The following is a 14,455-nucleotide window of genomic DNA, read 5'->3' on the forward strand; positions in this document are numbered from 1 at the left end:
ATATCGCTTGGAACTAAAGAGATGATTAGTGAGCTTCTCATGGCCCTACAGGAAATCTTGCCTGGCACAGGAATGCAAAAATTTCCAACCTTGTCTAAGAGCAGTTTCCCCACACTCCACCGCCTCCTAATGATGTCTGTAATAGGTTGCAGAGCTCAATGCCTGCCGAAGGCCTCACTGCCTTCCTCCTATTGTGGGTCCTTATCCCAAACAAGGGACTTGTCTTATCTGTGGGCTAACTTCTTGTTGCAAGCTCAGGAGAGTTAACAAGGAGTTGTGGGCATGTAAGCCTCCAGAAAACAGGCCAGAGCATGTGAAGGGCTGACCCCTACTTCAGACGGCCATTAGCTGGGCCTCGCCAAGGAAAATGTGAAAAATCCTTTGTTCCAGGGTAACGGTCTGTTTTCAAACAGGTATGTTCATATCCTTCTTTCAAGCACCCACCACTCGTGTTTCCCACACAGCCAAGGGAGCCATCTGCAGAACACCCAAGCACCTCTGCCTAGAAGCTACCACTGACAGGCACACAGGGGAGGGGACAGAGGGCTGGTGTGAGGGGCTGGGGCCAAGAGCTGAAGCTGGAGCTGGAGCTGGAGCTGGAGCTGGAGCTGGAGCTGGAGCCAAAATAACTGGCTGCAAAGACCCCTGAATGGTGAGGCTGGCTCTCTCCTCCTTCTCATGCGCCAGAGGCAAACTCCTCCCTCTGAGCAGGCTTGCGAGAATCAAGATTAACTATAAAGGATGGTTTTCCTGCTCTTTTTGACAGAATCCCATAGCCCTCACCTTGTAGGTTCCTTTCCCTAAAGTGAAAAGACTGGTCAAGTAAAGAGGATTAACAAGAATCCTAGAGAGAGAAGCTTGATTGAAGGGGAACCAATTCCCATGCCACATGCTTCTACGCTGGATTCCAGGCAAAGGGACCAAGAGCTTGTTAGTTCTGGAGAGAAAGCAGCCATAGCAAGCTGGCCAGAACCTCCCCTGCTTTCCTATCAAGACAGTGTTCTCACTGCTTCCAGGTTTAGATCAGATTTTTTTTTTAATTGCCATAAAAAAAACTAACTTTCGGTGATCAGGAAAGGCTTATCTGAGGAGATGACAATTTAAGGAGGGGAAAGCAAGAGAAGAGGATTCTGGGTAGAGAGAATAGCATATCAATATGCATTTCAGTCTGGAATGAGCCTGCCTTGCTGGAGGGGCTTCAAAGAAGTTTGAGTGGCTGGGGCACAGCCTGCTGGGGAGAACAGTGCAAGGTGAACTTTGGGAGATGTAGACATTGCTGGATCATTAGGCCTAGGTCTTCTGTACTTGCCCTGTGGTTCCATTGCTGTCCTAGGTCCTCTCTATCAAAGTAAAGTCCCTCTGTGCTTTACACCTTACTCTACAACATTTTTCTTCCCAGAGAATGCAATACTGCCTTTCACAGAGTGTTAAACATTAGATGATAATCAGGAATGATAATCCATTACACATAAAGTATTTTATATATTTTTAAGCACCCCCCCCCCACACACACACACACACGCAAATCAGTTTTAGAAAAATTTCTCTTTATAAAATGTAGTTCCTAGAATTTTAAAGGTGGGAAAGATAAGAGAACTTCTCATGCTGAAAGGAGGAAACGCAAGTTAGGAGATTTTCCTGAGGTTCCAGCTGTTGTTTCATTAGAGTAGCACCTTGGAATAGAAATACTGGTATAATACCAGTGACATGTGTGGTGGTAACATGCTTAGTAGCCACATTTAAAAAAAAAATCAGACAAAATTAAAGTTAATAATAGATTTCACATAGTCCAATATGTGAAACATTATCATTTCAACATGTAATCAGTAAAAAAATTATTTTAAGTTATTTTAAGTCCTTTTTTCATACTAAGCCTTTGGGATCCAGATGTGGCTGTACACTTACACTGATCTCATTGTGAACTGACCACTTGTAGGTGCTCGACAGCCTCAGGTAGCTAGTGTCTGAAACCTTGGAGCTTCACAATGACTGTGGAGTTGAGTTGGGTCTGAATATAAGTTCTTTCTTAAGTGCTCTTCCCCAGATCATGCTACCCTACCCTTGGGAATAACAGAACATCTGCAGTGAGCAGCTGTCTGTGCTAGAGACTGCGAGGGCATGTCCCGCTTTATCTGGCCCTTGTGACAACCCTTTAGAGCCGATGCCACGTCCCCCTTTTCCATAGGTGGTTATAGAGGTGCCAGGTGCTTCTATTGTTGACAGTGGCAGGTCAATGTCAGTCCTTTAATGAAAGTGATGCTATCAACATTAGGAGGATATGGCTAAGGCCAAAACTGCTGAAATTGGTCTGTGTTAAACACCACATGGCTCCCCTAGCAATTTCACCAGAAGTTCCTATAACCAGCTACCAGTTTTGAAAATGAAACAAAGGATGGATGAGCTGCCAGAGACTCCAGTCCCAGAAGGACTGTCCTTTAGCTTACCAAGTACCAAGCTTCCTGTCCCAGTCCATGCCTATCTTGCCCCTTTGCCCACTACAGGCTCCAAATACACATAATAAGTTGCACGAGGAAAGGACTCAAACTAGTTGTGAACTAACCTCTAAGTTATCATCCAGCCAATACCATTTAAAGAGACTCTTTATGTGCCATGGAAAATCAAATAGAAGAGAGGAGGAACTAGAGGAAGCAACTACTCCTGAACTAGAGAACCTGGTCCCAGCCCCTTAATGGCAAAGTTCTCAGGGAAGAAGGTGCATTAAAGTGCTGAGGCCAGCATGTCTCTTTCTATTGTGACCATGCAGACAGCTATCCTATGGCAACCCATAGGTGTGTTTCTTGGCCAGGAAAACCATCTTAGGTGATTGATACCAATACCTCCACCCACAGTGAGCAAAGGAAGCTCAGAGTCATAGTAACTCCAGAACCTATGTTCATGAGGACCATGCTGTGCATTTCCCTCCTATATGCAAAATGCCAAGGTCGTGGAGAAAACCAGCTATCCACTTAAAAAAGCAAGCCAGGCCCAGCCAGTGTGGCTCAGTGGTTGAATGTTGGCCTATGAACCAGGGGGGTCATTGTTTGATTCCCAGTCAGGGCACATGCCCAGGTTTCTGGCTGGATCCCCAGTGGAGGGCAGGCAGGAGGCAGCCAATCAATGATTCTCTCTCATCATTGATGTTTCTATCTCTCTCTTTCTCCCCCTCTCCCTTCCTCTCTGAAATCAATAAAAATATATTTTAAAAAGTAAATAAATAAACATAAAAAAGCAAGCCAGGGCAAAACTACCCCCAAATCTAGTCTATCAGCACAGAGAGCTGGCTGCAGTTGGAAGCAAGCCTCAGTATTTTTTTAAAGCAGTAGACTCCCTCCCTTTCTGCTACCTAGGGCTACAATTTCCAGTCCTTTCTCCAAAAGAAACATTTGGCTTTCTGCAGAGAACCTCTGAGACCTCATGTGACTGAAAATGGAAGAAGGGGATAAGAGGCCCTTATCACACCCTACCCCAAACTCCCTGGAGAAGCTGAGGTTGAGCCCCCATGGATCCCTGTACATTAGGAGGCCCTTGGTTTTGAAGCATTTGTTTCAGACATTGCCCCCTGCCACATCAATAGTAGCTTTCATCAGCTCTTCCCCGGTGGTCTTGTCTCCTTTCAATTTCATTTCCTGTTGAAAAGGTAACTGTTTAGTACTACTGACTGCACTGGGTTAACAGAATACCAGGGCCTGAGTGAGGCTGGGGAACCAGGTGGGATTGATGGGTGGAACAGAGTGGCCAAGTAAAGAGAAAGGCATTCAAGAATATCATGTGTTGGATTTTATTTTGACTGCTCCCCCAAGAGAGAAACTGAGCCACAGGAACAGGGGATAGAAATGCAAGGGAGATAGTCATCAGCTGCCATGCTGCATTTGTACAGAGGCCTTGGTAGGAGTCTTGGCACTACCATTCACCAGCTGTGCCCCACAGCCAAGTCCTTTAACTCACATGAGCCTCCATCACCTACCTATTCTACTGCAAAGGGTGGTGTTAATTTGCATGATGTGTGCAACATGCTTAGCAAGCACATCACACCTAGAGATATTCGCACGTAGTAGCTATGAACTGGCACAGATGGTGTTTGAACCTATACAATTTAACACCAGATTTTCTACTACACACCGACATTGTGCAATATGAGCATGTCCATAGATTAGAGAGCCCCTGCTTTTAAAGAGACAGGCACAAAATAGAGCATTTCACTACAGCATGGTAAAGACTCTAATTAAGATAGATATAGAGAGGTATAGAGCCCACATATGAAATATTTAGGGGCACTGTTGGCAGCATGGTCAATGGGGTTGATGAAAGATTTTATTAATTGTCTTTTTCTCCTCTAGAATGTAAAGTCCAACAAAGCTGGAATACAGCCTGTCTTTCTCAGCGCTGTGCTTCTTAGGAGCTCTATGGGGAAAGGGATTGAGCGAATGTTTATGGTGATGCTTAAGTAAAGAAGGAGTTAGCCAAGTGTAAAATGGTGCTAAAGATATCCAGTCAGAAGAAACTGCACCAACAAAGACATATCCCTAAACATATCTTTAGAAAATTGAGAGGCAGGTTGTTGAAACAAATGGAGTGCAAAGTATGGAGTGTAGGGGTGAGAAGAGAGGACTCGACAGGGGTAAGACCATGGAAAAATCTTGTTTACCAAGCTAAGAAGTATGGCGCTTATGTGGGTGAACACTTGTGTGTAAAGCCATTGTGGGCAGCTGCTGGCATGGGCTGATTTAACAGGACCTGCAATTCCTGTTCCAAGCCTAAAATATGCTTTCCTTGCAAGACTGCCAAAGTACCTATGATTTTTTTTATTTATTATCAAGCCCAAAGTAATAACCACATTAACCAGAAACAGCTGCTACTTCTTATTCTCCAATTAGTTTATCAGATTTGCTAGCCAGATCAATTTTCACAGCAACCATATGAGGTAGTTACTTTCATTAGCTCATTTGACAAATGAGAAAACCAAAGCACAGATAGGTTGGGTGACTTGCCCAAAGTCATACAGCATTCCACTAGTAGAGTCAGGATGCAAACTTAGTTACCTTGGCTCCAGAATCCATTTTCTTAACCACCACTTTATTTCAAATGTATCTTCCAGTTCATCATTTCTCTCTTCTTTTGAATAATGCATCCACTGTTTAACTCATTTGATGAATTTTTCATTTCTATAACTTTTTTAATTCTAGAATTTCTATTTAGTTCTTTTAAAATGTCTACTTTTTTTTGTCATATTATCCTGTACTTGCCCTATGGTTTCTATTCCCTCTTTCATCATGAAATATTTTCTAACATTTATACTCTCAAATTTGTTATCTTTAGTTTCTAAGATATGAACTTCTCCATGTGTTTGATCTGCTGGCTCTCACTAATGGTGGCATTCCCCCCTCCCCCCTCTCTCTTTCTCTCTCTCTCTCTCTCTGTGTTAATCCTCACCCAAGGATATTTTTTCCATTGATTTCTGGAGAGAGTGGAAGGAACGGAGAGAGACAGAGACAGGGAAACATGGATGTGAGAGAGACACATTGATTGGTTGCCTTCTGCATGTGCCCTGACCAGGATCAGAAATCGAGCATGCCACTGAGGTACATTCCTTTGACTGGAATTGAACCCAGAACCCTTCAGTTTCAGAAGCTCTATCCCCTGAACAAAATGGCTAAGGTGCATTTTTTCTGTCTTGCATGTAATATATAAAAGTAAACTTAACATCAGCAGGAGTTTGCTGTTGTTGTTTTGATTTTTTAATTTTGATTTTGGTGGGAGATCCATATGCACTGAGATGTTGAGACACTTTTATGACCTGCTTTTCAGTATCTCACAGTTTAATTAATTCCAGACCAAGTTTTTACATTATCTTATTGGCTTGTGGCTTGTGCACTGCACAATAAGAACCCTGAACCCTTACACAAGTTTAACGTAGGTTTGGTTTGGATTTCTCATGGGTGATCCCATGACCCAAAGTGGCTGACAGAATTCCATACCAGAGACCTCAGCAGAATCTTCCTTATTTCATGCTCAGCCCTGTCATTCCTCACTGACAGTTAGCTACACAGGCGGTTGTTGGCTATGGCCTCGACGCTCATCCCCACTGGGCACTACTGAAATTCCAGCCCCTAAGAATCCCACATACTGCCCATATTTTCATAAGACCTTCTGATTAATTCCTTCTTACTAATCATTGCTCCATTACTGAGTTTGCTCTTCGTTTCTAGCACCTGGGATTTCTACTTTTTGGATGTAAGTCTGGCAATGGATTTTTCCCATTGTATATTTTCACCAGCATCTCTCTGTGATTGGCTGATATATCCCTTGGCAACCTAGTCTATCAAATTGACCAGAAGGTTATGATTAAGCCCGCAGATATCAATCTTTCCTTTATGGAGGACAAAGACCTTTGTCTGATTCATCTTTCCATCCTAAGTCTTCAGACAGTGCCCAGAACACAGTAGGCAGCAATCAAGATTTGATCAATGAATGAATTAATTCATCATCTTTTCTTTGAGGTGGGAATGAAAGACCATGCAATAATGATCTTCTAGACAAAGAAGATACCAAGAATCCCTGGAAAGCCATCCATGCTCTCTGGAAGATCATGCTGAACATACAAAAGTTTGAGTCGTGCCTGAGTTCAGTCCTTTGGCCGGTAAGTTCATTACTACTGACACTACTTCTCTCTTGAAAGGCAATCACCGCTAATTACATGCTGGTCTAGCAGAACTATGAAGGCTGGCAGGCTAGGAGCTTCACAGAGCTCTGCTGTCTTTCAGCACACACTGATGTCCTTTCATAGCCACTCTTGGCACCTGATTAATAGCATGTAGAGGCAATAATGTCATTTTTCTTGTTGGTGCCATAAGGAGCTGGCCAATTAAGTTCCCAATTTTGGAGCACCTGACACAGAGTAGGCACAAAGTTAAAGTTTCTTCTTCTCCATTAAAAACTGTTCATAAATGTTTGTTGAAAATCTTCTGCCTCCTGGGCACTGTGCTTGGTGCTGGAGGTGGAGAAGAATAACATACAGTCCCTGTTTCAAGCCTTAATTAGAAAAAGAATTTCAAGATCAAACTGAATAAAAATTACTTCAAATGTCCTTTGATTTAAGGTGAAAAGACATCTCCCCTCATCCTGTCACCCTAAAATACCTAAGAAGTATAGCCAGCAAAGTAATTCTGCCTAAGACTATGTTGTACAGTTCTCTCACCTCAGAGAGGAAATACAACTCCCAGTGAATATATGAACAGATAATAGAGAGCTCATCATCAAAGGCAATTATTTATTTATTTTTTTGGTTGATCCTCACCCAAGGATATTTTCCCATTGATTTTTAGGGAGAATAGAAGAGAGAGAGAGAGAGAGAAAGACAGAGAGAAACATTGATGTGAGAGAAACACATCGATTGGCTGCCTCCTGCACGAGCCCTGACCAGAGCCCAGCCAGGGAGGAACCTGCAACCAAGGTGTGTGTCCTTGACAGGGATAGAACCTGGGAGTCTCTGGTCTGCAGGCCAACTGGCTAGGGTTCATTATATGCAGTCTTTGACAATGAATTTTCAGTTTCTTTTATTATTAAAATCCCAGAACCTTGAATTATGTCTAAACTAAATTAGAAACTCAGTAAGTCTGTTAAATGTATTGGCACATATATAGATGTGGATGTGGTCCATCCATCTATGTCCCCATCATTCCATACATATTTATTGAGGATTTTCTATGAATGGCAGTCTGTCTGAGATTTTGTGATTGGGACAAAGACAAAAAAATAAATAAATAAATAAAAATTAAAAAAGAACAAGATAGATATATCTACAAGAAATTTCCAGGTTTGATGGTGAGGTGTCTAGGTATGTAAGTCACCATGATATAACATAGAAAATACAAAGAGAAAAACCATGGAATAGGCTATAGGAGTTTTAAAGAATAGGCCACTTCCTGCAGAGGGATAAGGTAAGACTATGGCTCATGGAGACTTTATGCTCAGACTTGAAGGAGAAGGAATTTGCTGCCTTATAGAAGGGAGAGAGTGGGTATTGGCAAGGAAGGAGGGTCAAATGGAAAGAATAACTTAGACAAAAGCAGAGGGGCAGAAAAGCACAGGCTGTATAAACAGAAATACAAATTTGAATGGAAATGGGTAAAGGGGCATAGAGGGGACTAAGGAGAAATAAGAGGCCATTGCAGGGGCTTTAGATGTGTCCTGATTTATCATTCCAGGATATAAGCTCTCTACAGAGTAGCCAGTGCTTAGCATATGGCCAGGCTTCATTAATACTACAACAACCTCCTAGTAGGAACCTGCTCCCCGCGTGCACAGAGGAAGCTGCCATCTGTATGCACAGGCAATTACAAACCCTTCACATACTCTGTCCTGAACTCTGCAAGCGTATCAAATACTCACTGTAAAAGGTCACCCAGCAAACAGCTCTGAGCAATCCTGGCTCAGGCGGAATCAAATCCCCTAAATAAGATCCACTAGAGGCAGTGTCAGGAAGGTCAGCCACAACCCTATTTCACATCTTGAAGCGTTTTCACCATGTGGAACATTTTAGGGAAGAAGTGAAAGGCAAGAGAAAGAGAGAGAGAAGAGAAAAAAAAAAAACCCTCCAGAAAAAATAGAATTCCAAGTCATTAAATGTGAAATGATCACAAAGCAAGCAGGGAATTTATTTTGGCCCCCACCCCTTTCTAGCGATCTAAAAAGCAGTTGATTTCAAAGTAGCTGTGCCAGGGTTCCACATGGAGCTTCACGCCTCCCTTCCTCCCCCTCCCCCAGTGCGTCCCCGCTGTGTACCTTTGTCGAGTTCACTCGAAATGTTCCATGATGAGGTAGGCACTAACTCAGCAGTGACTGACAACTCTGTTTCTGAAAAGAAAAAGAAGGGAGGGGAGAGAGATGAGGGCAACATTAACCTCAGTAACTTATGGGCTGTTAGAAGCATTACAGGAGATTTCCAAAGGCCCTGCCTTCTGAGAGTGACCGCTGCCATTCCATAGCTTATTACACAGAACGGCTGCGGCCCTGCCAGGCAGAGGCGCCTGCCTCGGAGAGGCTGTCCAGATGAACGATCTGTAGGCCAGATCGGAAGGTTGTTGTCTTTGAAACACAGGCTTCAAAATTAAAATGAAAATATTTCATTAACGAAAAACCAACCCTGCAAAAATGGTCCGACATTATCAAACATAAGCTCTCCCATGTCTTGTTAGAAGGCCAGCCTTAGGCGGATATTTTCAACAGTCCTCCCACAAAAAAATAAGGAAGACCAATGTTGCTTTTGCTGCTGATTTCATTCGTGTTTGTGAATTTGTAGCATTTGTATTCCTAGAGAAACTCATGTCTCTATATTGAAGCCCTCAGTCAAGACCAAAAATAGCATTTGAATACTGAGAGCCATCTGTGGTTAACTGAACTTAAAAGATAAATGTCAAAAACACCATAGTACATTTTTCTAGGATTGCACTAATCTCCCTTTAGGTGACTTATACACACACACACACACACACACACACACACTATATTATGAAACTTTAGTGCTGTGCAGGACCTCAGAGTGCTCGGAGCCCAGGCCATTAGAGATATGGTACCCATGCCATAAGTTCCTCTTCCTTCAACCTGATACAGACATCACTCATCAATCATGGCCCTTCTTGCCTAGGAAACCTGGGATCTGCCTTGGCATCTTTTCAACACAGTCCTCTAGGCAGCCACTAGGATGCATCTGAGTTCGAACACAAGGTGAACTTTAGTAAGTGAAAGAGCTGGGATTCAAACCCAGGTCTGTCTGACGCTGCCACCCAGCAGCCCATGCTGCCTAGTACTCAGGTCTGTGAAACAAACCCCACTTGCTCTTCACCTCACCTCTCCCTTGCTTCACCTTTTCACCTAGATAAGCACACTTTCCACATTTCCTTATTTGCTGATGGGAACTGTCTGCCACATGGCTGTAGGAGCCACACGCCACCGTCAGCGAGCTTGGCCAAGGACAGGATGTTTACCCGCGGAGACTTTGCAGGGGCCCGCTTGTAGCTTGTCTCCTGAGCCTTCGATCAATCTGCCACACACGGCTGAGACAAAAGGGTTGTTTGGTTTGCGCATACCTCCTTGCTGTCCACGTGGGAAAGGAAGCAGTGGGAAAGAAAGTGCACAGACCATACATGCCCTCCCTATTTCATATAGCCTCTGTTGCCTCCTTCCTCCTGGGGGGCTGGGGGTTAGAATAGATTCTTTTAAGGGTACCTGGAGTATGGCATAAAGCACATAAAATTCCAAATATGAAACCAAAAAGAAAAATTTACCCAAAAAAGAAAACTGCTTAACCCAACAGCCCAGGAAAAGGCAGTGCTTCCGCTTCAGCCACTTGTCCTGGGAAGAGCATTTACACAGGTGATCTCACAGGACGAGCTGAGTGTCTACACTACAGGGCCCTCAGACTCCCACCCAAGTTCCACCCTGGCCCCATCCTGATACCACCCATGTGGCGCTTTGAATAATAATAGCCCCATGTTTTCCGTAGCACAGGCCACTGTGGTTTGCCTTAGAAAAAGGCCCATCAGCCCAGCCAGTGTGACTCAGTGTTTGAGCATTGATCTATGAACCAGGAGGTCAAGATTCGATTCCTGGTCAGGGCACATGCCAGAGTTACTGGCTCCATCGCCAGTGTGAGGCATGCAGGAGGTAGTGCATCAATGATTTTCTCTCATTATTGATGTTTCTCTTTCTCTCCCTCTCCTTCTCCCTCTCCCTCCCTCCCTCTTTGAAATCAATAAAAATATTTTTTTAAAAGAAAAAGGTTCATCAAGCACTCCAATGTGCACATTTTGGGGAACTTAGGGACAGAAGTATGGTAGCCAAGGTGGCATTTCAGGGGCGGAAGCTAAGGGTGGCGAGATGGTGGGATTAAGACAGATCTTGACAACATTTACATTCAATATTTTCATAGCTCCATCTTACTGCTGCTCACAGTTACATTGCCAGCATTACAGGTTTCCTTTTGTGGTACTAATTTTATAGAAAGTTAGTTGTAATATGTCACTGGGTTTTTCTAACCTTAGTTTGAATATAATTCAATCACTGATTGAATATAATTTAGGGCTGATGACAAATGAATAGAATCTTGGCACTGCTAACAGTGAAATTGTCCCCATGTGTCCCTGGACAATAATTACCACTCGGTTCATGGGGTACAGCAGAGATCATTTCAATTCACAAGCTCATTAAGGGACTGTGATGATTTGGAGGAATGCTGTTCTCAGGCTCAAGATCTATTGCTTTAGATAAACGCATGTTCAGCTTCTCAGATAAAATGATAATAAAAACAGATCAAGTATTTTGAAATATAAATAATCTCCCTCTGAAAAGTATTATCTCGAGCCACATTTGTAAAAGTTTATTTTATGTGAAAAGTTTAGTATTAGTAATTCCCCTCACAAAAATAATGTTTAATAAGCCCCCTCCACCCATCTCATGAAAGGAAGGCTGAAGTTTACCTAAAAAAATTTGAGCCCATCTCAACTTGGCCTCCATTGATTCCAGAGTCAGCAGCAGTGTTAGAGAGAGTCATGACCATCAGTCTTGACCCTGCAGTATAGGCAAGTCAAATTCAAAGCCTGCAGGCCCCATGATTTGTTGGTTTGGCCTGTGTTAACCTTTGAGTTTGACATGCTTGCTGTAGCATCTCCACTGATGGATTCAGTTCCTCTTCTATTCTCATCATGGCTGAGGGATGAGCTATTTAATACCAGACCAGCAGCTTTTCTTTGCGTAAAATTACCGTGGTAACAGCAAATTAGCATATGTCAATCAGGGCACAGTACAATATTTCATGGAAATAGACACCTAGATTAAAATACTAACTTCTGCCATTGATAATTCTGTGACCATGAGAAAGCTATTTTCTGTAAGATGGGAACAATAAAGCTGTTTCAGGAAGGATTAAACTAGATAGTGGGCCATAGGGTCCTGTAGAGTGCCCAGCACAGAACACACACCCAGGGATCTTTCCTGATGCCCCCTCTGTCCAGTAAGACAGATGTAGCTATCCTCCATGTGGATATACCCCAGTTAGCTGCTAGGTCCTTGTCTGGGTTTGAAATAATGCAAATGCCGTGCTTTTAGAAAGATTCTATTTCACATGCCTTACTAATCCAAGCCAATCTTTTCATTTTTGTGAGGTTTTCCTGAATTGGTCACCGGCTCTCTCAGAACATAAGTGTTTTTATGTGGTTTGATCCAATTGAGGCAAATGGAGCATGTTTTAGAAAACTCCAGCTCTTATCTTTCCTGACCTCGGCAGGAGGGCGCACTATTCTTCTCCCGATTTGATCAATAGGAGCTATTATCTTTGCAGTTCCACTGATGATTGACTTCTTGGCACTGGTTCTGCAAACCATAAGGTTTTGGTATTTAAGCCTGAACAGTGGGAGTGTTATTTGGAGGGAAGAGGGGAAAAAAATAAGCCTTGAATCCTCCTCATTGATAAAAGTCTGCGCTTTCCAAAAGGATTACTGGTTCGTCTCAGCAGTTGGCAGGTAGAGACCCAATGTTCACAGGATGCAGAAGCTCTTCCAAAAAGCACCCCGCCACGCCACATCCTGCCTCCTGAGCCAGTGATACGTGAGGTTACACAGACACGGACCAGCACACTCATGAGACCAGTGTCCAGCCCAGTGGTCACAAAGGAGAGCGTGAGGAGACAAGTGGCTACTCCAGTGCTTTTCTCATAAATGTGACAAAGACATTAATTTGTTAGAGAAAGAAAAAGTTTTTTAAATATACTAACATTTGTGGCACTATTCATCTTTTCAGATAGAAGAAATTTGGGGGGGGGGGGGAAGTTCTCCAGATTGTCTCATTGTCTCAATATCTACGAGGCTCTCCTTGTGCTTGGAGATCTTCTCAACAATTCTACAAGGTGGGTAGTACCATCCTCACCTTCATTTAAAGATTGGAGAACCTGAGACAGGACATACTAAGGCACTTGCCTACTTAAGGTTGTTAGGGTGGGAATGGAGATTGTGGTCAAACCCAGGGGGGTCTGAAGGCAGAGCCAGTGTCTCAAACTGCCAAAATGGGGTGGGGTGGAGGCTGCTCTGGGACTTCAGCCCCCCTCAGCCCCAGAGGACCCTGTGAACTTCAAGCTCTACAGAACACAGTGTGAGAAGCAGTGCCAGAGGCTATACTCCTCCCCATCAGTGGTTGGTCCCCTAATTCTAAAACCTGAAGAGGATGGTGGGTGACACAAAGGGAGGAGAGGAAGCAAGTCTTGATCACACACAAATGCTTTCCCCCTTTGGGAAATACTATCCTTTCTTTAAATCTGCTAAGCTAATATTTAAGTTCACACGCAGTTCTTGTATTTAAAGGAATCATGCTACCAAAGCACCATGATGACACACATCTTTAAAGTGAATACAAAGAGTCTTGAAAACTATCTTACTTGAAAGTGTCACACGTGGGGTCTCTTCCATGGGACTCTAGAGATTCACTCATTCGACACACATGTGCATGGTCATTTCCCATGTATAAGAACTGGGATTAAAAAAGCTTGACCTGATCCCCAAGGATGATCAAGAACCTACAGTCTACTGGGAAAGTAGTACAGAGACAAGATTATAAACTATAATGGGGTAATAGTAGAAAAGGACAGAAACCGCCTCCTTATCCCATGAGTCATTCCTCCCACATCATCCCATCCAGACCAGACATGCAGACTACTGAATAAAATATCATAAAAACAATATAATGCATAGCAGAGATTGAAGAGGACATTCTCAGGTGCCCAAAATGAAGAAAACGGCAAGCAGGATCTGATGCGGAGGGGCCCTCTGGACTGCGGGTGTGGTGTCAGTGCTCATTTGAAAACCAAAGATGTGGCCAGGAGAATTCCTCCCCTAAAGCCTTCATGAGAGCCTGGAGCCCCCCCTCCCCCATCTGTGGGAAGGTGTGGAAACACTTCTCCCCATGGCTCAGACAGCTGCTAGAATCCTTGTAGTCCATCCAGATCTTGAGTAGGGTAGGAGGAAATGTCTACACAGGAAATCAAAAAGGTGTGTAAAGACAAGAGAGGTCCAAGGTACCCTTCACCCAGTTTCCCTCCATGGTTATATCGGTAATCATGGTACAATATAAAAACTAAGGATTTGACATTGTTACAATGTGTGTAGAATCCTATGTCATTTCATCACATATGTAGATGTGATGAAACCACCACTGTAACTGAGACGAAGAACTATGTCATCATCACCAAAGATCTCCCTCATGCTACTTTGTAATAGTCACACCCATCCCCTCTTCCCAACCACACCTAATGCCCGACCATACGTAATACTGGCAACCACCAATCCCTTCTCCATCTCTAGAATCCTGTTTTTTCAAGGATGTTACATATACGAACTCATAAAATGCCCTTTATGTCCACCCAGCTTGTTGTGTATATCAATGGTTTGTTCTTTTTTATGGCTGAGTAGCA

At 43.4% G+C, this 14,455-nt stretch overlaps 1 protein-coding gene across 2 annotated transcripts in view; it reads right to left on the reverse strand.

Annotated features, from left to right (window-relative positions):
- The window catches only part of ROR1 (receptor tyrosine kinase like orphan receptor 1), a 387,013-nt gene that overhangs the window by 152,231 nt on the left and 220,327 nt on the right, over positions 1-14,455 (reverse strand). Inside the window, exon 2 of one of the 2 annotated variants that reach the window (XM_084871367.1) lies at positions 8,782-8,853. In XM_084871367.1, the coding sequence (XP_084727493.1) occupies positions 8,782-8,853 (72 nt within the window). Of the gene's footprint in view, positions 1-8,781; positions 8,993-14,455 lie in introns of those variants that run through there. The other variant, XM_084871366.1, reaches the window with a different exon arrangement.

This window comes from Pipistrellus hanaki (assembly GCF_964339955.1).
Source record: "Pipistrellus hanaki genome assembly, chromosome: 2".
Lineage (NCBI taxonomy): Eukaryota > Metazoa > Chordata > Mammalia > Chiroptera > Vespertilionidae > Pipistrellus > Pipistrellus hanaki.